Source organism: Cajanus cajan, chromosome 1 (genome assembly GCF_000230855.2).
Source record: "Cajanus cajan strain Asha chromosome 1, NIPB_CcT2T_4, whole genome shotgun sequence".
Classification (NCBI taxonomy): domain Eukaryota; kingdom Viridiplantae; phylum Streptophyta; class Magnoliopsida; order Fabales; family Fabaceae; genus Cajanus; species Cajanus cajan.
This window is the reverse complement of record NC_138517.1, coordinates 77,645,818-77,669,165: the sequence shown is the minus strand read 5'-3', so window position 1 is coordinate 77,669,165 and position 23,348 is coordinate 77,645,818. Positions and strand designations below refer to the sequence as shown.

Sequence of the window (23,348 nt, the reverse complement as noted above, 5' to 3'; positions counted from 1 at the left end):
CAGAGATTGCGTGAGTATAGTGATTCAGAGCATGCATGGAGGAATTTCCATTGTTGGTGAGAAGCAAAGAGGATTGTGCCATCAAATGAACACAGGCCCAAGGAAGAAAAAAAAAGTTCTACGATACCATATTAAGTTTCATATAAAAGAGAGAAATTGACAGAACTTCTTTATTGATATTTTCTTTATATTCATGAATGAATACAACAGGCTATATATAACATTGAGCATCTAACAGAAGCCTAACAAGCTGAGCCACTTCAGCAAAACAGAATTCAGAAGTAGTTGTAACTACATAACAGCTTATACAGATTTAACACTATATTCTAATAAAGTTTAGCGAAGTATTTAATTTTCACACTGATGCATTCTGGGATGGACCATTCACCGGCTTTGCTCATGATTTTTATATAGGCATACATGTGAAGTGATTTTGATGGGTGAACCATGTTTAAAAATTAAAATGGCTTTTGTTGATACTGTGAGTCTGGTTTTGAATGCATGTTTTATCTATTATCATATAACATGTGTTTCCTAATTTTAAATAATATTAAAATTTGTATCAGGAAACTCAAATTGTTCCATATCGGCGGAACCTGCAAGATTTGCTTTGTGATTCAGGTTATTTGTTTTCTTGGATCTGTTCTTTATGCGTTATCTATTTCTTATGACTTATGTTTCTTTATCCACTCCTGTATTCTTATAAGTTGTTGGTTGTATGCTCTGCTGAATTTCCAGCAATGATACCATACCCAGAACCTTATCAGAGTGAATTTCAGCAAAGAAGATTAGGAGCTTTAGGCCTTGAATGGCGCCCTTCTTCACTAAAGCTTGCTGTGGGTCCTGATTTCAGTCTGGACCCAGATTATCATATGCTTCCATTGGCAGACTTGGATTTGCTTACAGAACCACTGCCTGAGTTCATAGATGCTATGGAATGGGAACCTGAAGTTGAAGTGTTTAGTGATGATACAGATTCAGAATATAATGTCACTGAAGATTTCTCTTCTAGGGGTGAGAAAGGATGTTCAAGCTCCAATGCCTCTGGTGATTCAGGGTGTAGCACAGATAACAGTGACGGGGAGGAGACTCACATGGATAGCATTCGTAGATCAAAAAGGAAAAAACAGAAGATTGAAGTAAGTACATATTAAAAATATAAAATGAAACTGCTCATTATTTTTGTATCAACTTTAAATAATTCCTTTTCTTTTTCTACAGACTGAGATTATGACGTCTTCAGGGAGACGTGTGAAAAGGAGAAATTTGGATGAGTGTGATGGAAATACTTTTGGAAGTAGCCGAAGTAGGAAGGGAAAAAGTGGCCAAAAGACATCAAGACGGAAATCTTCTAAATCAAAATCTTCCAGACCTCAAAGGGCTGCTGCACGCAATGCTTTGCATCTATTTTCCAAAATTACTGGTACCCCAACAGATGGAGAAGAAGATAGTTTGGTTGGTGATTTTTCAGATAGTGAATCAACATTGCAAGAGTCTAACATAGACAGTGATGAATCTGGTGAAACTTTACAGAATGACCAACTGAATTGTTCTAAGGGAAAAGAAATATCATATTGTGAATCCGAGGACACAAAATCTCACGAGTTAACTGGAACTCATGTGAATTCAATGAACAAGAGGAGATTGGTTCTCAAGTTACCAATTCGTGAAATATCCAAGCCTGCGAATGAGTTTGACTACCAGGCTGAGTTAGTTGGTTCATCATCAAAAACTGCACAAGAAGCTACTGATTTTATTATGAACAAACCAAGTTCTAAGGATTCAGGGTATTATTCTGGTAGCACAAGTTACCCTACAGTTGAAAGAACGGATCAGGTAATAGACCATGTTGACATGCTGGGGGAAATTAGATGGGGAATGGTTAGGGCTCGTTCATCTAAGCCTTTGAGAGTGGGAGAAACTGTTCCATCAGACGCCGAAACATGTCATCATGACGAAAAAGAAAATGTTGTTAGTACTGGGCATGAGAAAGAGGACAAGAACTTCAGTCCATTAACCCCTGATTTAGAAATCCAAAATGATGACAGTTTGATGGAGATTAATGAAATTTGTGATGGTACTACCTCGCAGCCTTTTAATCCTACTCAGAAAGCAGAAGAGATCACAGCTTCCAGCAATTGCAGGGACAATGATGAATCACTAATTTCTGCTTACATGATTCCTCAGGATACTGTTCCTGCTTCCATCAGCTATGGTAGGGTTGACCAACTACCTGAACCAAATATTGGGTTTCCTTCTGTTTCAACTAAACTAAGGTCTAAAAGGGGTTCAAGGGATCCTGAAAGTCCATCCAAGCATGAAACAAAATCTTCCATGCTAAAGAATAGTGCATGTAGCGGTGATGATAATAATAATTTCAACAATGAATATGTGGTTGTGGACGACAACACTAAAGTAACATGTAATCAGGGAGACAATGGAACTCAAGAAATAGAGCCTCGGATTAGACAAAATAGTACATCACATGATTTTCTAGAGCCACATTCACAGAGAGATAAAATGTATAAAGCTGTTTATAGAAGATCAAGATCACACAGGACTGTGACTAATTTAGCTGACAGTAGTGGCCCAGGAGAATCCACTTCAAATGGGAGCAACAGTACTCTTAATGCAGCAGCAGACTTCAATAATGGGACAAATGAGGCTATTCATACAAATGGACCCTTAGAGTTGGAACCAACCACTTGTGACCCAAATAATGAGAAGAATAATCTCAGAGTGCATGGAAATGGTTTGGTTAAAAGTCCACAAAATGTTTCCACAAGTGGAGAACAATTCACAGAAGAAGAAAGGGGTTCTAATTCAAAGTTGACCGTAGGTTTGAGGTCAACTAGGAGTCGGAGGTCTAGTTATAATATTCATGAGGCTAGTCCTGTAAATAAAAGGAAATCACTACAATCAGCTACCAAAGGATCATGGTTGCTGTTATCAACCCATGAGGAGGGATGCAGATATATTCCACAACAGGGAGATGAAGTTGTATATTTGAGACAGGTTAGAGATTACTACATAGTAACGATGATATTTTATGTGATGATATAACTTCTGCACGGGTGTGCTATTTTTCTTTTATTTTTAATTTCAAATTTTGAATAATGTGTTTTCCTATGAAAATATCTGCTTTTCAGGGGCACCAGGAGTATATAGATTATTGCCGTAGAAGAGAGTCAGGGCCTTGGGTATCACTTCAGGGACATATAAGAGCTGTAGAATATTGTAGAGTTCAAAGCCTTGAGTATTCCCATGTTCCAGGGTCTGGTGATAGCTGCTGCAAAATGACCCTTCAATTTGTAGATCCTAATTCAAGTGTAGTCAGCAAATCTTTTAAATTAACCCTACCTGAAGTGACTAGTTTCCCAGATTTTCTTGTTGAAAGAACTAGGTTTGATGCTGCTATGCAAAGAAATTGGACACGCAGGGACAAATGCAGGGTTTGGTGGAAGAATGAGGATAATTCCTCTGGTAATTGGTGGGATGGTCGAATTCTGTGCGTGAAAGCCAAGTCTTCTGAATTTCCAGGCAGTCCATGGGAGAGTTGTACTGTTCGGTACAAGAGTGACCTTACCGAAACACATTTGCATAGTCCCTGGGAGCTTTTTGATGCTGATACTGAATGGGAACAGCCTCACATTGATGATAACATGAGAAATAAACTGCAATCCGCTCTCGCCAAATTACAGCAGTCGGGCAATACAGTCCAGGTATCAGTCCAAAAAATTCCATTACATAGTGTTCTTTAGTTTATGTGCTAGTGAATGTAAATAATTAACTACTTTGTTATTGATATCCAGGATCGTTATGGAGTGCATGAATTGAGGAAAATCTCGAACAAGTCCAAATTTATGAACAGGTATTCCATCTAGCCTTTTTTATGCGATACTATAGTGTATGAAACTATGAATAACAGCATTTGGTTCAAAGGAGGGAAGGAGATGGGAGAGATTTTAATAGACTGGAGGTGAAGGGAAGGTTCCCTTGTTTGATTTGGTTCAAGAGAAGGGGAGAGGGGAAGGGTAAGAAAACGTTACCTTATTCGGTTTGCAAGAGAAGGGGTGAAAATATGGATAATATATCATTATAATTATAAATAACAATGGAGATCAGAGATAAAATAAGATTTTGAAGCAATTTAGTCTGTGCAGTTCAAAAATTACAAAACACTTTCCCAACTAATCCTCCCATTATAGGAGGCGAGACAAAAATAGGAAGGAGGGATTTTAGCTTCTTCGTTTTCCCCCTCCTTCCATCCAAATTTTTTAACCAAGCAGGGTAACATTAAAAAAAAAAAAAAAAAAATCACCCCCTCCCCCTCCCCTCCCACAATTTCCATCTGATCAAACATATTGTAAATATTTTTGCTAAATTTGCAGGTTTCCTGTTCCTATATCTCTTGAATTGATACAGTCAAGATTGGAGAACAACTACTACCGTAGTTTGGAGGCGGTGAAGCACGATGTGACAATTCTATTGTCTAATGCCAACGCATTTCTTGAAAAGGATGCAGAGATGTCGGCAAAAATCAAACGTTTATCAGAATGGTTCACACGGACATTATCATCATTATAGCTCTTGGCTTTCTGGGGCCACAGGCCAGCATTAAGGCAAAAGCAGCCCCTGCTGGTTATTTTCCCCCATATATTTTTTGTAGATAGATTTTTCAATTGTACTGCGGATTAGTTTTTTCTTGCTAAATTAGCTTCTGAGGATAGAAATAGGAATATCGGGATAAAGTAGCATTTTGCTGTGGAAAATTTCTGCGGCTACATTCATTGTTTGTACAGAGATACCACATTGATTGCAAATGCATAATTCACATTCAGAGTTTATGGTCTTGTCTTCTGGTTATGGTTTGGGGTAATTACTACCGATGCTTTACAAATTTTTTGATAATTAGAGTTTCTAAAATGAAACAATGATAATGAGCAGTCATCTATAAATGTTTAACTATGTACCCAAAAATAATATAAATGTTTAATCATCCTCATATAGTCAATTAGAATATCTTCGAATATTATGTTTAGATTTAAATAAGTTTTAGTGGCTTCTAATATATGCCTTTTCATTTCAGTCCTCTTAAAAATTGTTTTATTTGAGTCTGACGTTATTATTTCAATTCCTATAAAATTATTAAATTTTGATATAATTCTCTTTTATATTATAAAATTTTCATTTTAGTAATTTTTATATAGAAAGATATTCATGTTGCTCCTTTTAATTTAAAAAACATACTTGTTTTGTAATCAATTTGTCAATCATTTATGAAGAATTTTGATGTGATCATTCTTATATATATATATATATATAGGATAAAAAGGATGAAATTGAAAATAATCATATAATGATTAAAAAGTAATTCAAGTCTTATTCTTAAATAAATTGTTTGAAACATTATGGTGGATTTAGTGGAAGATGGCCGGAATAGTATATATGTGAACTTAAGTTTGATTTTTGTTGTCTTTTATAATCCTTTTTTACCGACAAAAAGAAATAAAATGTTTCTGGTTTCAATTGAACTGATTGTAATGACAACTGAATTGAGTTCAATAAATTCTTGGTGTTTTAAATGGAAGGTGGTAGAACTAGGAGGGAAGAAGATTTTGAGGGAGAGATTTTATTCATTTTGTTTATACGCTTATATGAACTAATTAACTAAACATATACTTACAACTGTAAATGGGTTCGTATTTGTATTTAAGAAATTGTTTTAATTATATGTACAATTTAGTGTTTGACCAAATAATTTTAGAAGCATGATTTTGACTTGAGACTACCTTGTTAGTTAAAATCTTCTCCAAAATAACTTAATTTTTAAGTTAGTAAGGGTGACATATTGGTGGATGGAAAATAATTTTGTAAATGGATCGGATTGGGTAAAAAAAAAATTAATCTATTTAAATTTATTAAAATTTCACTTAAAATTCAATTCATTCAATCAATTTAAGGAGAAAAAAGCCATCCGGTTCATTCATTAACGATACTTTTTGATGAATGAATATCTAATATATCCATAAAAATAATGTTTTAAATTTTTTAAAAAATATTTTTGAAATATTTTATTTCATTATTTTTTTTTATATTAATCATTATATTTTTATAGTCTTTTAAAATTTATAAAACTTTTTTTTAATATCAAAATAGTCTTTTAAAATCTCAATCTAATAAACATATCATATTATAATATAATAAATTTTAAAAAAATAATAAATAAATTACTAACTATTCATAAAATTAAATAAATAAAATTTACTTGTAGATAAATAAGATGAATAGTAGATAAATATATTCTTTTGTCATCTCTAATTATTAGCATTATAAGTTTATTTTTATCTCGAATTATAGGTTAACAAATCATAATTTGAGTTTTTCAAGAATTACACATTACTCTTTAATTCATTTAATCCTTATAATTGATGTTACTTTATGTATTAGTCCATTTTTTAAATTAAAAAAAAACATCACGTCAATAACTGAGTCGTCGAACAAATACAAACTTCACTGCTAGTCCATTTCCATCTTTGTGTAACAAACAACATACAGAAAGAAAATAGGGAAAATATATGGAATCATGTATTGTACTTTCATCTCTATCTCTATGGAACAATTTTATACCTTTTCTCACTCCAACACACAACAAACAATAAAGAGAAACATACATTAAATATATTTTGCCCGAGTAATTTCTACTAACTTTTTCTATATATATAACCTTAATATGTTTTAAAAACTAATATGTTATTTTATTTCTTGATTGACTTAATTTGAAATATTATAAAATTGATATTAAATTAGTTGAAATTAAAATTATTCATAAATTTTATATATTAGTAATGGATATTATTAAAATATATGACATGAAAGTTATATTAATCACATTTAAATTGTTTTACTTAGGAAACTATAATATAAATATAAGAGTTAATCACCTATACACTGCTAGTGTAAAGTGTTTTATACTGGTGTTAATAGTGTCTTTTTTATTTTAATTTAATTAAATGAGCAGATGAAAATGTATTATTAACGATTCTGATTGACGGTTAGTGTAAAAAAACTTTACACTGACAGTGTATAGGTGTTTAACTCTAAATATAAATACCCAAATCAAAAGAAATCATATAATTCAGGAGGTATAAAAATAAATTATTTCAATATAAATTTGTCAATATCCAAAAATCGAAACACTTCAATATAAAATTGTCAAGTTCTAAAAACAAAAAAAGTGTTTATTAGATTGTTCATCCAATGGGAGTTTTGAAAATTATAAATGTCATATATTAATGTAAACTAAGATGAAATGAGAGTAAAAGCAATCATGGTTATCCTTCTTCGCTCCAATTGGGATGTTAGTTCCTTCCTTGATGGTGTTGAAAGAAGTTCCAGTTTGTTAAATAAGATTAAATTGAAATATGTTACATCAAAATCTACTAAATTTATATGATTTTTATTTTTTTTAATAGAACGGTGTCACAAAATTTAGTGGATAATTCCTGTCAAATAAAAAAGTTAACTTGTAAATTATTATTTATATTCACATACAATAAATTTATATAAAAAATAAAAATAATTTAAAAAAATTAATTACTAAAATAGATGAAGAAATGTCCATCTCAATATAAGTAATACTCCTTTGTTGAAAAGAATTCTTATTTTATGTTCACATTATAAGTATAACTTTAAAAAACTAATAATAAAACATAAAAATTTGCAAATGATAATATAAAATAAAATTAAAAACACACATTTAAATCTTTGTTTTACAATATTGATTATAAAATAATAACAAATCAACCTGAAAGAAAAATAAAAATTTGACAATATTTTCAATTATTTCCTTGATGTAACTCTTGACATTGTAACATAAAGTTATCCATGAGAGGAAAAAAAATAATTAAGAAGATAGGTCTCAACATGTTTTAACGATTGACCTTGATTTTTAATACTAGTCATTACCAAAGATATTGAAAATGAAAATTGTCTATGTTAAAATTTGAGTGAGATCCTATTATCTGAATGTGTTAATATAATCTAGGAATATACATTTTCATTCCAACATTACTTCCTAATATAACATTTGCTTCAAGGACAAATTCCCCCAATTTTGTAATGATCAATCGATCGAGTACCATTGTACAAACCTTCTGATTGATTTATGTTTCTAAGTAACATAATGAGTACTCCAATTTAAGTCTTAAGATATGATTTGGCAATACAAAATCATTAATGGTGTTAAAAAATTATAGAGTGTGAACATTGTCTAGTCTATCAAAATCTCCACTAATAAATAACGGACCATCAACACATAAATACTCATTCTCATCTTCAGGTATTAAGGTCAATGTGTAATTATTTATTTGTTCAACCATGTCATTTCTTAGTTCTAATTTTGCCCTATATATCTTGAAATAATTTTAAAATATTAAAATTTTTCCTAAAAGATAGATATGTTGAGTTTACAATAGGTACAATGAAAAATTTTACAACCATGTCATATTTTATATAACATATTAATATCTTAATAAATAAAGAAACAAATAATTTGGTTTAATATGATTAATATGTTATTAAATTAATTTATGAGTCTAACTATTAGTAAATTATGAAAAATTGTTGGAATAAATAAATTTAAATAAAAAAATCGCTAATAATAAAATCAATGATTTTTTTTATAATTAATTATTTTTCAAAATAAATATGTGTTAATCTTATTAATATCTTAATATACAATAATAAAAATGAAATATTAATTTTCGATTATAATCAAATTTATGATGTGAAGAAAAAATGATATAACGTATATAAACTTATAATGTTTATGGTTAAATGATTTAAATTTATAATTAGTTGTGGTTACTTAATGTATGTTTTAATTTTTGTTATAGACTTTAATATGATAATTATTCAAGGAGAGTTTTAGTATTAGTGTATGGAAAAATCAACGTGTCTTGATATTTTTTATTTGAACAAATGTGTCTAAGATTGAGTGAAAAAATAAAATGAGAAACTATCCTAGATTTATTATTAATAAGATTAAGATTAAGATAAGATTAAAATTAGAATATGTATTAATTTTAATGAAATCAAAACATTAAAATCTTAATATCTTAATATACAATAATAGGAATGAAATATTAATTTTCGATTATAGTTCAATTTATAATGTGAGGGGAAAAAAACGATGCAACATGCATAAATTTATAATGTTTATAGTTAAATGATATAAATTTGTAATTGATCGTGATTACTTAACTTGATTTTTGTTAATGACTTAAATATGCTAATTATTTAGGAAGAATTTTAGAATAAGTGCAATAATTAATATGAAAAAATCAATGTGTTTTGATATTTTTTTATTTAAAAAAAATATGTCTATGATTGGGTGAATAAAAGAATGGAAAAGTATCTGGAAAAGGTTAAATGTCAACTGGTAAAAGATATTCTAACTATTTGGTTGATACTTAGAATATTTGTCTATAACACTATTATATATTATTATTATTATAAAAATATATCATTATATTTAAACTTAAACGTGCACTTAGTTCCTATAAAATAATTTTTTTATTTTGTTTCTCATAAAAATTTATTTACTTTTCATTGTTCTAAAATTTAAAATTATTATTTTTAGTCTTATTATTATATTAAAACTACTCCTTTTAAGAGACTGAAAATATATTTAATTATTATATTTATTTATAATAACAAAGATGTTTATAATAAATATATATTGTGTTTAAATTAAAAGATCCATTCAAGAGGTAACAAAGACCCATTCAAGATTTAATAATTTAATTTATTAACTTAATCAAAAAATATATACTTATTAAAAACATCTTTTTTACTATAAATAAATATATATATTTTTATAAATTAAAAAAAATTAATAGAATTTAGGCGAAAAAAGAATAAATATGATGATATATGACATTGTTGACATGACAAAATCTTCTTTATAATAAATAATATATAATGGTGATATAGAGAAATGTCCCAAGTTTTTTTTTAGAAGCCAAACAATTTTATTAATAGTAATAATAACCTGTAAAGCACAAGAGGTGGCTTCCGGTGAGAGTAAAAAAAAAAAATCAATTCAAAGAGTAAATTAAGTAAACTGCCTCTAATCACATAATTTGGAGCCCTAACGCTTATAAAAAAAATCAAAACATGAATTTCCCTCAATAGACACAAGATATGAGATTCATCACCCATTCTGCAAAAGTGTGATATTAACTGCACTACCCTCCTTCTTCCTTTGTTCTACACATTTTCTCCAAGTACCAACCAATAGTCAAAATATACTTTCCCAATCCACATTTAATACTTTCTAGTAGTCTATCTAATTCACTTATCCAACAAAGATTTGGACTTTCATCTGACTAAGTAATCAACAAAAATATAATTCATAAGAATATAAGATTATTTACTTACATTAGACTAAAAAATTTAGTTAGAATTAATAATAAATACAAAAGTTATAAATATTTATTTTTCTTATACGTAGATGTAAGTTGACGTAACGTAGTTTCAAATACACATTAAGTTATTTTTAACATATCTAACTACATATGAAATATCATAACACTACATTCAACTATTTGAATAAATAGATTTATTGACATGTAATCAAATAGCATTTGAATTAATATTCATACTATTGGTTACAATAACATTCTTATATATCTTATTGTAAAATCTTGATAATAAGATCATTTAAGATTCTTAAGAAAAAAATTCACATATAATTTGATAATTTAATTTATTAATTTAATCACAATATATACTTATTATAAACATCTTTATTATTATAAGAAAATATAATAATATAATTTTATTAATTAAAAATATAAAAAAGTAGGAGAAAAAAAATTAGTGATTCCAAGTGACATTTGTCAACGTGACAAAATCTTCTTGTAAATAGATTTATTAACATGTAATAAATTAGAATGTAAAGTAATTTTAATTATGTATACCTTAAAAAAGTAAAATTAATAATTATTTGTTAAAATAATATTATTGTAAGTTATGAAATCATGATCCATTAAAGATTATTTAAAATATATATATATATATATATATATATATATATATTTAAGATTTAATAATTTAATCACAAATATATACTTATTATAAACTTATGTGTTACTATAAAGAAATACTATAATATATTTTGTAAATTAAATATGTACTTTTGAAGAAAGTATAAAAGATAGAATCAAGGTGTAATAGAAGCAAAATTAAGTGAGAAATTCTATCGTACCCCTTGAATTCGAAGGATTTTGAAACCGTCAAATTTGTTGGTTAATAATATTTCACTTTGTTTTATATGGATTTACAATTTAAAAATAAAATAATGTATAATTTAGTCCATGCATGAGTAGCAGATTTTTTAATTTAGCCTCTATACTTAAAAATTTATTAAATTAGTCTTTACATCAGTAAATAATATTAATTAGTCTTTGTATTTCCATGTTTAAATAACATCACAAATTATCCTATGTAGATTGTCCCTCGTAAATTCCTAAACGTGCTTAATATTGTTCTATGTGTTCTTCTCGAAAATAGTCATAGGTACAACAAGAGCAAACACGAGGGAGACATGATCTTGAAACTCCATAGACTTAACAAATGATTTTTTTTAAAAATAAAATAAAATAATGATAAAATGGAAATATTATCACACATATTCTCACATTATCTTATTCATTTCAAACATAAAATAACGTATACAATCTTAAAGATTACTTGGTGCACATCATATATTGAAAGTATAAACAAGTTTATCATTTATCATGTTATTATCTAACTCTTATTTAATATTCTATCTCCACCAATCAAACTTATATTAAATGTGAAATAAACTCTTAATGTTTTTTTTATTCAAGTGACATTGAAACACCAAATTGCACTAAAGATTGTGAGAATGATATATAAGATAAATCTTAGATGAGAAAACAGCTGTAACCTATATGTGAAGTTTATAATAAATACAAGCCTAAATCAAATTGGTGAGACGCCGCCAACCATCTACAACATGTTTTTTTTCACCCAAGTCATGAAAATCTTATACTCTCAATCTTTCTTCCGGAAAACATAGATCGATAACACACAGAAAAAACATAATGCATCCCTTTGTGAGATTAACAACTAAAGTCACTCTTAATTCATAACTTAGGCATTCTTTTCCCAAGTATTAGATTAAACTATAGAATCCCCAACGTCTAGAGGTTATGGTGCTAGATCTCATTACTAACAAAACCTATGATCCTCATCCTCAGGCTCCAATAGTCCATGAACACACTTCCACATCCACTCGCTTGTCTTCATGCACAACAACATTGCACCACACCTAATAATCAATTTCCATGTCGGTTTATTATTATATATACAATATTTTATAAAAATGGCAACGGTACAATACAACTAAAATTTGGTTACACTTGATTGACAATTATAAATTAAAGTGTAAAGATCCTGACAAATTTAAAGACTAATCTGTATACTAACAATTTTAGGAGTCCAAATCTACAACGTTACTTTTAGGACTGATTTTATACAAAATCTCGGATGGCTTATATTCCTGTGTTAATCATTGTCACCCCTTGCCAAAAAGAAAAAGAATAATCCAATTCAACTTTGAATACACCTTTATATCAAATAGTATCACACGGCACAACAAAAAAGCCAGGCATTTTGATTCCTAACTGATAACTCTCCACCATGAAATTTAGGCCCATCCAGAAAATCAGTGTCACTCCTTGTTTTTTTCCTTACAATAAACCAAAAAACTCTAATCCAGAAAATTTATCAGCAGTGACCAATAATAGATTGTCCATCAACTATTCTAATCATTTGATCAAGAACTGCAGTTAAACAGGTAACACAACATCAGCATTATTGTCCTCGCATCTACATCGCTAGACTGGTAAAAAAAAAACTATCTCTCATCAACCATAGAATGGACAACAAAGCCCATTTTGTTTTAGCTTAAATTTTGAGAAATACTTTTTGGGGAAGTTGACAAATGACAAGAAAACAAAAACCAATTAACTTTTCCAAATAAGCTAAACCAAATATAAACAAAATATGTTAGATTTCCCCAATATTGAACCTTGATCTGAGGAAGCACAAGTTTTAGTCTCTCCACCGGAATCCACAGTTGGGGTTGCAGCAAACAAAAAAAAGTGTCATTCCTTCTTCCCCTCTGGCCGTTGCCTGAATACATAAAAAATTCAGATGTTCCATAAGTAATTAAATTAAGGTTTCTTAACATGCAGCCGGAAAATTTTCTGAAAATGCATTCAAAGGGGTTGTAAAGAAATGAGCATTATTTCTTCAATGCTATATTTCTATTTCAACGGGAAATACAACATTTCAGATTCAAAATGTTATACTGAATTTTATTTCATCTATACACATATCTGCATCATTTTTTTCTCCACAGATATGAGTGTTTTTTTGTGTTTAAAGTGTAGCACAGACATTTGCACCAAAATGAGGTCCCTCATTAAGGTGTGCCAAACTAGTCTTTAGTGTTCAATTAAGCAACCGATTTAGCATTTGAAGCATAAAAGAAAGAAATTTATAGAGGTTACCAGAACCTTAATATAGAATTGGAGGCCCTGTTTTCCAAATCATGAATTATAACATACACGATCAATAATTGAAAAAGAAACATTTAAAACATAAAAGACATTAGCATTTTTTTTTTTAAGTAAAACAAGTTAACAACTAAATACATGAGGATTTATATATCACTAAAACACTTCCTATTTAGCAAAAATAAAAATTCCACTTTGTTTCTTATTTGAGGAAAGACTGCAGAAGGACACAACAAATCATCACAGTACTACATTTCACCAATATTTTTTCCAGAAAAGACAAGGAAAAATTTATTCATTGCAAAAACTGCCTAGACTAGAACAATTAATACTACCATGATGCTAGAGCAGCAAGACAAACCATGCTGAATAAAGGTCAAACTTGTTCTGGCATAATTTTCATTCTTAACTTGAACTGCCAGACAGACATTCCAACTAATGAATGTCATTAAGCCAAGGTTCTCAAATTGTGTATAACCTATACAATGATCTCATGCTTCCTGTTATCTATGCCACAGTCTTGATACTTTTATAACCCCAAACAGATTCACACATGGATTTGATATCTTAAGCAGCGCAAAGCATAATATCTGCACACCTTTACACATTATCAAATAGTCAAGACTTAAACTTTTTTTTTTGTTGCTCTCCTTGTGCAATTCACTTCTTCCAAATTAAGAGGGTGAAGGTCAAAAGATCAGCACTAATATTAAACAGTGAAAAACTGTAGTATATCCACAAAATAATAAACTCAACTATCCTCAAATCTTCACAGCTCTACCTCCACATCATTCCATAAACACACGGAAGAAGTGAGTACCCATCCAATGTGGAGCTAAATCATGAAGCTTGCAATATGCCCTAACCTTGACAGGGCACATTGAACAACCTATCTTCCCTCTAAGCTCTTAATACCATGATAGCAAACTTCAAAAACAACAAAATTCCTCAGGTACATAATTAGAACAGAGACTTTACCTGGAAAAAGACAGCTTCACCATGATTACATTGAGTGCAGCGAACGGCCTTAGTTCGAGGAAGCGTTGGATCTGCAGCCACATCCTGCAACACTTGAGTGCGCTCTCCTACAGAGTGATGTATCTCGTTCCTATACACACAGAAGTTATCAGCAACCTCCTGAACAACAACAACAATAAACAACTAGTCAAACACATATCCCATCAACGTTGAGCATTTCAGAATTGCAAAGAGTCCTTCTCAACACCCTCTTCAAAAGAAAGACAACCACCAATTCGACCCATTATTGGGTACAGCTTAAATTCAGAAAATAATCCTTATTTTCTGCTAAAAATATAATTTTTTCTCCTGTCCCAAATAAACCAATGCAAACAAGCACTAGACACGGCAATAGCATGAAGGAAGTTTTATACTTGAAAACAAAATGTGGCTGCTTTCTTTGAATCAGTGATGTGGGGTGCTTGAAGGGTATACAAAAAGGGGTAAAAGAGAAGAACCTGATGGTCGCAGTTGCGGCATGCGTAGAGAAGAATCTTCTGATCTCTGTCTTCCTTAGGGTACAGAATGTTGTTGCTGAACCACAATCATTGAATCAACAAAAAAAAAAAAAAAAAAAAAAAAAAGAGAATTGAAGAGGAAAAATGAAAAGGGGACAAACCATTCGCGGCAAAATTTCATGGTACTCATCTTGGCAACGGTGAGAAGGGAGTAGTAAAGCTTCTTCTTCGCTCCTTTTGGGTGCTCTTGTTTTCCCTCCTACGCTGCTCTCTCTCTCTCAAGTCTCAATTATATAGCAGTAGTCTAAAACCTGAACAATAAGTACAATACTAGATTTCATAGCCATGTACAGATACCTCTATTTTTTAAATTATTTTTTATTAAAACAATAATTTATTATTTTATACAATTTTATTATGTTTATTTTATTTTTATAATATTATTTTGTATTTACGACTATTATTGTACTATTAATGTAGTAGCAATTTTTTTTTATCTTTTTAAGATTATAATAAAAAATAACTTTTTAAATTTTTATATTTATTATTAGAGTTTTTCATTGGCTCAAATTGTTTATTTATATTTTTTTAAGTAAATTTTTTTATTAAGAATATAAACATATATTAAACATGATCAAGTATCTTGTGTGAGAATATTTTTATGCTTTAATAAAAATGTTATGTTAAACATTTTTTCAGAGAATTTAAATTTTTTTAAACTTCTTATTTATTATAATTTATATTTATTATATATTTATAATTTATATTTTAAAATAAAATATCAACAATTTTCATGCTTCACTATATAAATTTAAAATCTAATTATACAAATTTTAAATATAAAATAATTTATATATTAAATATGATATTTATTTATATATAATTATTATAAATTTTAATTACATATAATAAATATTTAACATTATTTTTTTAACATAGTATTGAAATCTTCGTAACTTTGACTATATTAAGATTATTGTTTTTAGAATATTTTTTTATAAAAAAATTAAGATTTTAAGATTTGAGAACCAATTATAATATCAATTAAATTAATTGTTAATTTAAACATTTAACATGCTAAAATATTAGTTAAATTAAGTTTATGCAGTACTATTTGATTAGTTTTGTAATATACTTACGATCGAGACTAATGATTTCTGTTAATTAAATCCAGCTTATTGTTTACTATTGGACTTTTAGCTAAATTGTCTAAAGAAACTAAAATTTGAACTTTTTCTTTAATAAAATAGAAATCAAATGAAGTGATTTTTTTTTTTACACAGGGACTAAAACGAAAAATGATATCAAGTAAGAGAACGAAATCTATCATAACTTACTTTAGCAAATGAAAAGGATCTATTTACAAATATATATTTTTTATGTCAAAAAAAAAACGTTGATTTTTTTTCTTTCCATATAGGATAAAAATATGGTATTGGGTATAGGAATCAAGTTTTCAATTTAACCTAAAATGTATATCATCTATTATTCATAATAATAATTATTGATGCATAACCATCCATTTGGGAGGCCTCAATTTAATTTTCATAGAATATAGACTAAAATAGGTTTTATAAACTATTTGGTCACTAAGCATTTAAAAAAAATTAATTAGGTTCCTGATCAAATAAAATTTTAAGTCCTTCATCAATTTATACTTTTTATAATTTAGTCCCTAACCTTTGTTAGTTCTCTGTTTTATGTGTTAACATTATACATGGAATGTGTCATGGAATATTTTTTTTATAGAAAAATCGATTTATGATTTCACGGTCCGCATTTCTATTCATTCTTATTTCTTACACCCTCCTTCTTCATTTGCCTTATCTTCCCCTTTCACTTCACTCATTGCATACACACTCTGCCTTCTTCGTTGATTTCACCTCTTTCACTACCTTCATCCGCTTCTCCATACTCTTATCTATTCACTGCCCTTTACCTTTCATTTCACCATTTGGTTTACCTTTTAATAGAGTTGTGAAAGTGGGCCGGGACACGTGGGCCAACCTGGCCCACCTTGAAAATGGGCCAGGCCAGGCCAAAAAAAATTGAAGTTTTATAGTCGGTGGGTATATCTCAACCCGGCTCATTTTGACCCGGCCCACCCTGGCTAAACCCGTGGTGGGCCGGGTGGCCCACTAATCCATCATTTTTTTTTGCAATAAAAATTTAAGTATGATTTGTAGTTAATTTTGTGTGATGGTATATTGAAAATTTTTATTTTATACTTTTATCGTGATTTGTATTTAATTTTGTATGATGAATTATGACTTATGACTATTAATAATGTTAATTTTATGACTATTATGTTAATTTATAATTATTTTAAAATTTTGAATTTTGTTGATAATTTTTTTTTTAATTTTTGGTGGGCTGGTGGGCTGGCCCGTATAACCCACCAACCCGTGGTAGGCCGGGCCGGGCCAATTTTTTTTTTAGAAAATCACAAGTGGGCCGGGTTGGGTTGGCTTGTTTTTAAAGTGGGTCAAAGTGGGTCGGCCCACATGGGCCGGGTTGGCCCGTTTTGACAGCTCTACCTTTTAAGTTCAGGGAGTAAGTGTTTGGGAGACTAGTGAGGTGAGAATTAAAAATTGATACACATAAATAGCATGAAACATTAATTTAATGTGGTTGTCTAATTGTGAAGATATAAAAAATATTAACCACTAGGGTTAACCTAGTGGTTGGGTAGGGAAAAGTTAGGGTAGTTAGAAGCATGAGGATCTAGGTTCAATCCCTCATTTCAACCATTTTTGTAATCTTTTCTATCTCTAAAAAAAAAATATTGTCAAATTTCACGAATTATAACTAGACTTATAATTTTTATAAACATATAAAAAGGGTCAAATTAAAAAAAATATATATAAGAGTCTTATTAAAAAATTCTTAACAAATTCAAAGACTAATTAATGTATTAAACTTATAAAATTTTTAAAAAAATGATTTTAATTTTAATATATTTTTAGTTTAAATATTTGTATATAATAAAACTAATTAAAAATTACTTAAAATATAACTTTTAAAATAATTATAACAAAGATAGCAATTTTATTCAAGTAAACAACACTAAAGAAAATAATTATATTCAGTTTTTCTTTCCGTTAAGATATGTATCATTTTGGAAAGCATTTTCTGAGATTTTAATAGGCTCGTATTATTCCTACCCTTTAGCCATTCCGTTATAGATCCATTCAGTTTTTCTTTCCATTAAGATATGTACCTATTTTTATCAGGATGGTAACTAAAATAATCAGACTACTCAGACTTATCATACATTCATTCAGAAACATAGTGGATGGTGAAGCCAGAAAAAGTAATGGGACATATATAGGAAAACAATAACCATACATAATTCTAGTTTAAATTTGTCTAGCATCACTGAAACATTTTATAAATCTAAAAAGATACAAAATAAATGAAAAAGATAATTAAGCATAGCAATGGAGTCGGTTATTGTTGCAGATTCAGATTCATGGTCCACTAACCTGCTCCATTGAGATGCCAACAATCTCCAAAACCTTTTGTTGTATATTACGTTTATAAATTCTCAGACTTTCCCCACCAATCTGACAAAAAATAGGCATTAATACTTTTATTAATTAATTCAGATATCAGTGACCAAATCATCAGCCTCAAAGCTTATAGGGAGAGGAAAGTTATCAGAAATCAATCTCAATTACCTCCACCCCATTGTAAACAATGTCATAAGCCAATGCACGAGCAGATGCAAGGTCATTCATGTCTTCAGGATTTGGTGCAGTGAAAGGATGATGACGAGCCTGCATTAGACCATGATTAAGAATAACAGCAAAAAAAATAACAAATACAACTAGTATTTATTATACCCAAACTCCTTACTGATAGATATTATTTATTACGCAATAGACAATGAAATATAATAAATATCTATCAATATCAAAAAATAAATATTATTAATAAGAAATTCATCCATTACCATCATCCAAGACCTTGAGAAAAGGCAAACCCTTTGCACCAGATTTGATTGCTTCATTGTAAACATCACCTTTCTTAAGAGCAGAATTTGAGTAATTTTTTATGCCAGAAGGTACACATAGCACTTTGATGACTCCACTTTCTCCAAGGAATCAGAGAAAACCTTGAAGGAAGATCCTGAGAAAATGTCAGATACCTGCAACGCCAGAAAAGCTACATTACGGAAAGATTCCTTAAAAAGCAAATATAGGTAGCTACTGCAATACCAGACAACTTACTATACCATTGGTAATGTATACCATCACTTATGACTTATATGAGAGGACATTCGTTCCTTGTTACATCACATGCTTGTCTTCTCAATGTCAATATCGCATTGCAAATCACTAACGGTTTTATTGAATCTGCAGATTACAACTAAAATATCAGCAGCAAATGGAGTAAGACGTGTTTGGATTGGTCAAAATGGGTTGCTTCCAACTCCTTCAGTATCTGCTGTTATACCTGAAAGAGTCGGAGCTGACGAGAGTAATGTTTTCTGCAGTTTGCTTCTCATTGTCCTTGCTTCTCTCTGTTATGCTCAGAATATGTTTGTTTCCTCGAAGATAGTCCATACTTTTATGGTGGAATTACAAAAGGTAGCTGAGGATCTGCCAGATGTAACAAGATAAATGAATTCACAACAACAATTAAGGAGTACTTGATTGCTGAAGATCTATCAGATGTACTGCTCAACCTAAACCTTGTTTCTCCATTCTGTATGTTTTCCCAGGTCGATATCACCAAAACTGGTATTACAAACTTTACAGGCCCTGAAGGACCATTTGATGTTGAGGTTTTTGATTCAACAAGTGACTATACTAAATTGATGAAAAGACTTTTTTACAACTTTATCTTACGCTCTGCATTTATGCAAAGAAGTTTTACGCAAGAGGATTTATTTATATCATGTCATGATGCCAATTGACCTGCAAAACTGGAGAACATTGAAGGAAGAAAATGTTTAAATTGGTCAAACTGCAAAAGTGTTTTAATAGATTTTCCTGCCTTTTCCATCTGGAGTATTCAGTTTAGAGTCGCATATGAGGCAGTTCTTCTTACTACAGGAAATCTTGATTATGTTCTATGTTCACTAGTGCTTCCACTGATTCAATCCTTTTTTTACTCCATGATTGAAATTTCACCTGTCAATTTTTGATTTTGAATCTATGAGGAAACTGCTGTCATCTCCTAAATTCACATTCTGGTATATTTTGTGGTTGTTGTTTTAAACTGAGATTTCTTTGTTCTTTTCTTCATCCCAAAACCTAATGGTAAATTTCTTTACTTTATTGAAGTTACAATGGCACTATATGAGGTTGCTGGAGCATATGGAAAGCATATTTTTGTGGAAGAGCTTGGGGCACAAGAAAGCTCTTTACTGACCCGTACACCAAGGGTCTTATTCTCTTGTTGATTAATGCCAAGGATAGCTTTATTTAAGTATTATAAGAGCTTGTTTGAATAGAATCTAAAAAAGACTTTTAAGAGTTTTTTATTAAAAATAAAGAATATTTTTAGTAAACAAACTCTTAAAAAAAATCCTTTTAAATTTGTATTTAAATATGGTCTAAATGATATAGTTGTGATTTATCTTTGATTTGTGGATCACTTTGTTGGATACAAGAAGACTTCGGAAGTTCGTAGGAGGGCACCTAGACCCCAATTTGACATACAGAAAAGAATTTGTTGCTCCTTTAGGATTGGGCAAATCAGAAGCACAGGATCAGATCGCAACATGATACTTGGTAAAAGGTAGTGTTGCTCTTCATTTGTGATATATTTAAATAATTTCTAACTTTTTGTGTGTAATATTCATGTATCCCTTGTTTGTTAGGTCTTTTGTCACTCCTTCAGATTCCGTGGTCATTACTGCTGCAAATGCTGTAGAAGGTATACCATACTTTTCTGCTGGTTTAAAGGGTGTTGCCAGGTTTTCATCATACTTTTCAACTCTTAAGCTTTTCTCTCTCAATTTCATCAGTAGTGTGTTTGCATGCAAAGAAACACGTGCGGCAATTTACAATTGTGTGTCTTGTAGTAACGGCAGGGTTATACTCCCTCTGTCCCACAATTTTATTAAAATAATCCATTATTTTAGTAAATACATTACTTTTAATTGTCATGATCATATAATTTAAATGGAAAATTAAGAAAAGTTAATTAATATTACATTAATCATTTTTAGACATTTTTCAAATACTAAAATTCTAATTATTGTGGGATGGAGGGAGTAGTTGCATATTTGCATGTAATCATTTAGCTAGTTGCCAAGAGTTGTCATTAAATTTGTTTCTAGTTAAACTGTGGAATGAGTCTCTCATAATTTTATAATTTTATAAATAAAAAAATAATTAATCAATAATAGATGGTACGATAGAAATATGTTAGCATTCTTCTTAAATTAAATACAAAGATTTAAAAATTTATAATTGCTGGTTATATATTTCTCCCAGTGACAAAATTTGTTGATCTGCCATTGGTTCTTGAGCTTATATACTAACAACTTGATCATTTGGGTAGCTTAATTTTTTTATCACTAGTTTTACTAATGTATTAATTTTAAATATTATAAATATTTTGTAGGAGCATCAGAGCATGCCAACCTCTGCTGCCCTGGATGTTGAATGTTGTGGCCAAACATCTGAATATGCTGCTCCACAATGTCTTCAAGTATGAAAATGTTCACTGGTGACATAAATATGTAATTTAATTTATTATTCAAAGTGAGGTCCCCACGGGTTGGAAGTTCTTTGGTAATTTAATGGATGTTGGATTTGTTCGGTCTGGGGTTAAGAAAGTTTTGGGACTTGTACGAGTTTGCTTTTGCATTAAGAGGAGCAAACTACAACTTTGATCTTCATTGTTGAGTGCTATGGAGTTATTTTAAATAGTAGATTTTAAAATGAAAAGGAAATCAAACATATTTTTAACCTTAGGACTGTGAAAATATGTGGGCCGGGATATTGTTTCATTAGCCCAAATAAATCTTAACGTAGTGGGCCTGGGAGCCCAAATTCGAGTTTTGACGGACAAATTTTGCTTGTCAAGTCACTCCTGTTCGACTTGACTAGAAAGCCAGAGAGAAATTTCATTTCTAAATTCAAAAAGTCATAAATGTTACCTTTTATAATAAATAAGTGATAATATATTTTACATTATCAGCCTTCTATCCTGATCATGAGCACACCTTATTTAAAATTGGGAATATTATAAATCAGACAATTATTTATCGAAATAAACAAGCTTCTAATATCAATTATTTCATATTGCTACATGCTATTTTACATAGTATGGTATGAATTCAAGTTTCATGGCTAACATAGGAACATATCTCCTTCCAACAACCCACCCCACCATCAATACAGACTCCTTTCTCATTCATCACTTAGATAGTCCTTAAACTATTCTAATTTCACCTTTGCTGACTAGGGATAATTAATTATGGTTTGTGGAGTTGTGTCGTGACAATGGCACTTTGTTCCAAAACAAACATGAATATTATTGATGAATCGATCCTAACTTTGAAAAAAATGTATACATCAAAGGGGATTTCTTACACACATTGATATTGTTAGAATCAGAGTAGACTTAATAATTACTCACAGCTAAAATAAGAGATGAATAAAAAGAGACAAGGGAGAAAATAACCACAGTAAACATATTATTTACTGAAAGGAAGGAAATTACAACACTTCTCTCTCTATAACTTACTCCTTTGAATTAGGAGACTACTACTACCGAGAACAGATCTCAAGGTGTATAAGAGAGGAAGGGAGAAGAGAAGAAAATTTGGGATGAAAATTATGGTTTTCAGCTTCCTTATTTATAGGAAAGTTCCAATGTCATTTTCATAATTTCTCCTAAACTTTTAATATTATTTTATTATTATGTGGGACCCGCTTTTAATTAAAAAAGCAGAAAACCACCGAAAGTGTTTCGGTGGCAGCTGTATGCACCTAACAGATATGAAATTATTTATTTTAGGTTTGTATCTTTATGATTTTATTTTTTTTATCATTTCTTAAAAGGTCTCTTATTAATAGAATATGTGTATATTTTATATGTTTTCTCCTTTATCCTGATGACATGGACTTTGTTTGTACCTTTTGAACAAAATTTGATTAACAAAAATGTAATGATTTAGTTGCAAGTAGGATTCTTAATTGTGTTTCTCTTGCCTCCAAGTATTTTGCATGCCTAAATTGCAACAAAAATCTGGACCAATTAAAGGATTGTTTTACTTGCACTCTTGATATATATTAAA

At 29.7% G+C, this 23,348-nt stretch overlaps 2 protein-coding genes and 1 long non-coding RNA gene across 6 annotated transcripts in view; 2 read left to right on the top strand and 1 right to left on the bottom strand.

The window, feature by feature from the left end:
* Positions 1-4,847, top strand: part of LOC109791095 (WD40/YVTN repeat and Bromo-WDR9-I-like domain-containing protein) — a 28,323-nt gene extending 23,476 nt beyond the window's left edge. For both annotated transcript variants that reach the window (XM_020350351.3, XM_083063266.1), the window contains 6 exons: positions 567-621; positions 739-1,139; positions 1,222-3,015; positions 3,150-3,722; positions 3,813-3,871; positions 4,392-4,847. In XM_020350351.3, the coding sequence (XP_020205940.1) occupies positions 567-621; positions 739-1,139; positions 1,222-3,015; positions 3,150-3,722; positions 3,813-3,871; positions 4,392-4,587 (3,078 nt within the window). In that variant the 3' untranslated portion in view covers positions 4,588-4,847. The remainder of the gene's footprint in view (positions 1-566; positions 622-738; positions 1,140-1,221; positions 3,016-3,149; positions 3,723-3,812; positions 3,872-4,391) is intronic.
* Positions 4,848-11,869: 7,022 nt separating this feature from the next.
* Positions 11,870-15,409, bottom strand: LOC109791094 (DNA-directed RNA polymerases II, IV and V subunit 9A). Of its 3 annotated transcripts, none has more exons than XM_020350349.3 (5): positions 15,250-15,409; positions 15,089-15,164; positions 14,592-14,750; positions 13,124-13,227; positions 11,870-12,361 (listed from the first exon to the last, which is right to left on the bottom strand). In XM_020350349.3, the coding sequence occupies exons 1-4, from the start codon at positions 15,276-15,278 to the stop codon at positions 13,147-13,149; spliced, it is 345 nt and encodes a 114-aa protein (XP_020205938.1). In that variant the 5' UTR covers positions 15,279-15,409; the 3' UTR covers positions 11,870-12,361; positions 13,124-13,146. The 3 variants fall into 3 exon arrangements, with proteins under 3 accessions (XP_020205938.1, XP_020205939.1, XP_020205937.1); XM_020350350.3 differs by lacking the exon at positions 11,870-12,361 and adding an exon at positions 12,841-12,875; XM_020350348.3 differs by lacking the exon at positions 11,870-12,361 and having other exon boundaries at positions 12,841-13,227.
* A 3,118-nt stretch (positions 15,410-18,527) lies between these two features.
* On the top strand, positions 18,528-22,391 carry LOC109791093 (uncharacterized). The gene is made up of 4 exons (XR_014429509.1): positions 18,528-20,288; positions 20,380-20,836; positions 20,919-20,974; positions 21,668-22,391. It is a non-coding gene; the product is annotated as an uncharacterized LOC109791093 (long non-coding RNA).
* Positions 22,392-23,348: the final 957 nt, after the last annotated feature.

What these genes read in the sequence shown, in the direction of transcription:
- LOC109791094 (XM_020350349.3), bottom strand. Translation starts at nt 15,278, where the DNA reads ATGAGTACCATGAAATTTTGCCGCGAATG. An exon ending in ATGAAATTTTGCCGCGAATG is followed by an intron (nt 15,165 to 15,249) that starts GTTTGTCCCCTT and finishes ATTGTGGTTCAG; the next exon opens with CAACAACATTCTGTACCCTA. An exon ending in GTGAAGCTGTCTTTTTCCAG is followed by an intron (nt 13,228 to 14,591) that starts GTAAAGTCTCTG and finishes TTATGTATTCAG; the next exon opens with GCAACGGCCAGAGGGGAAGA.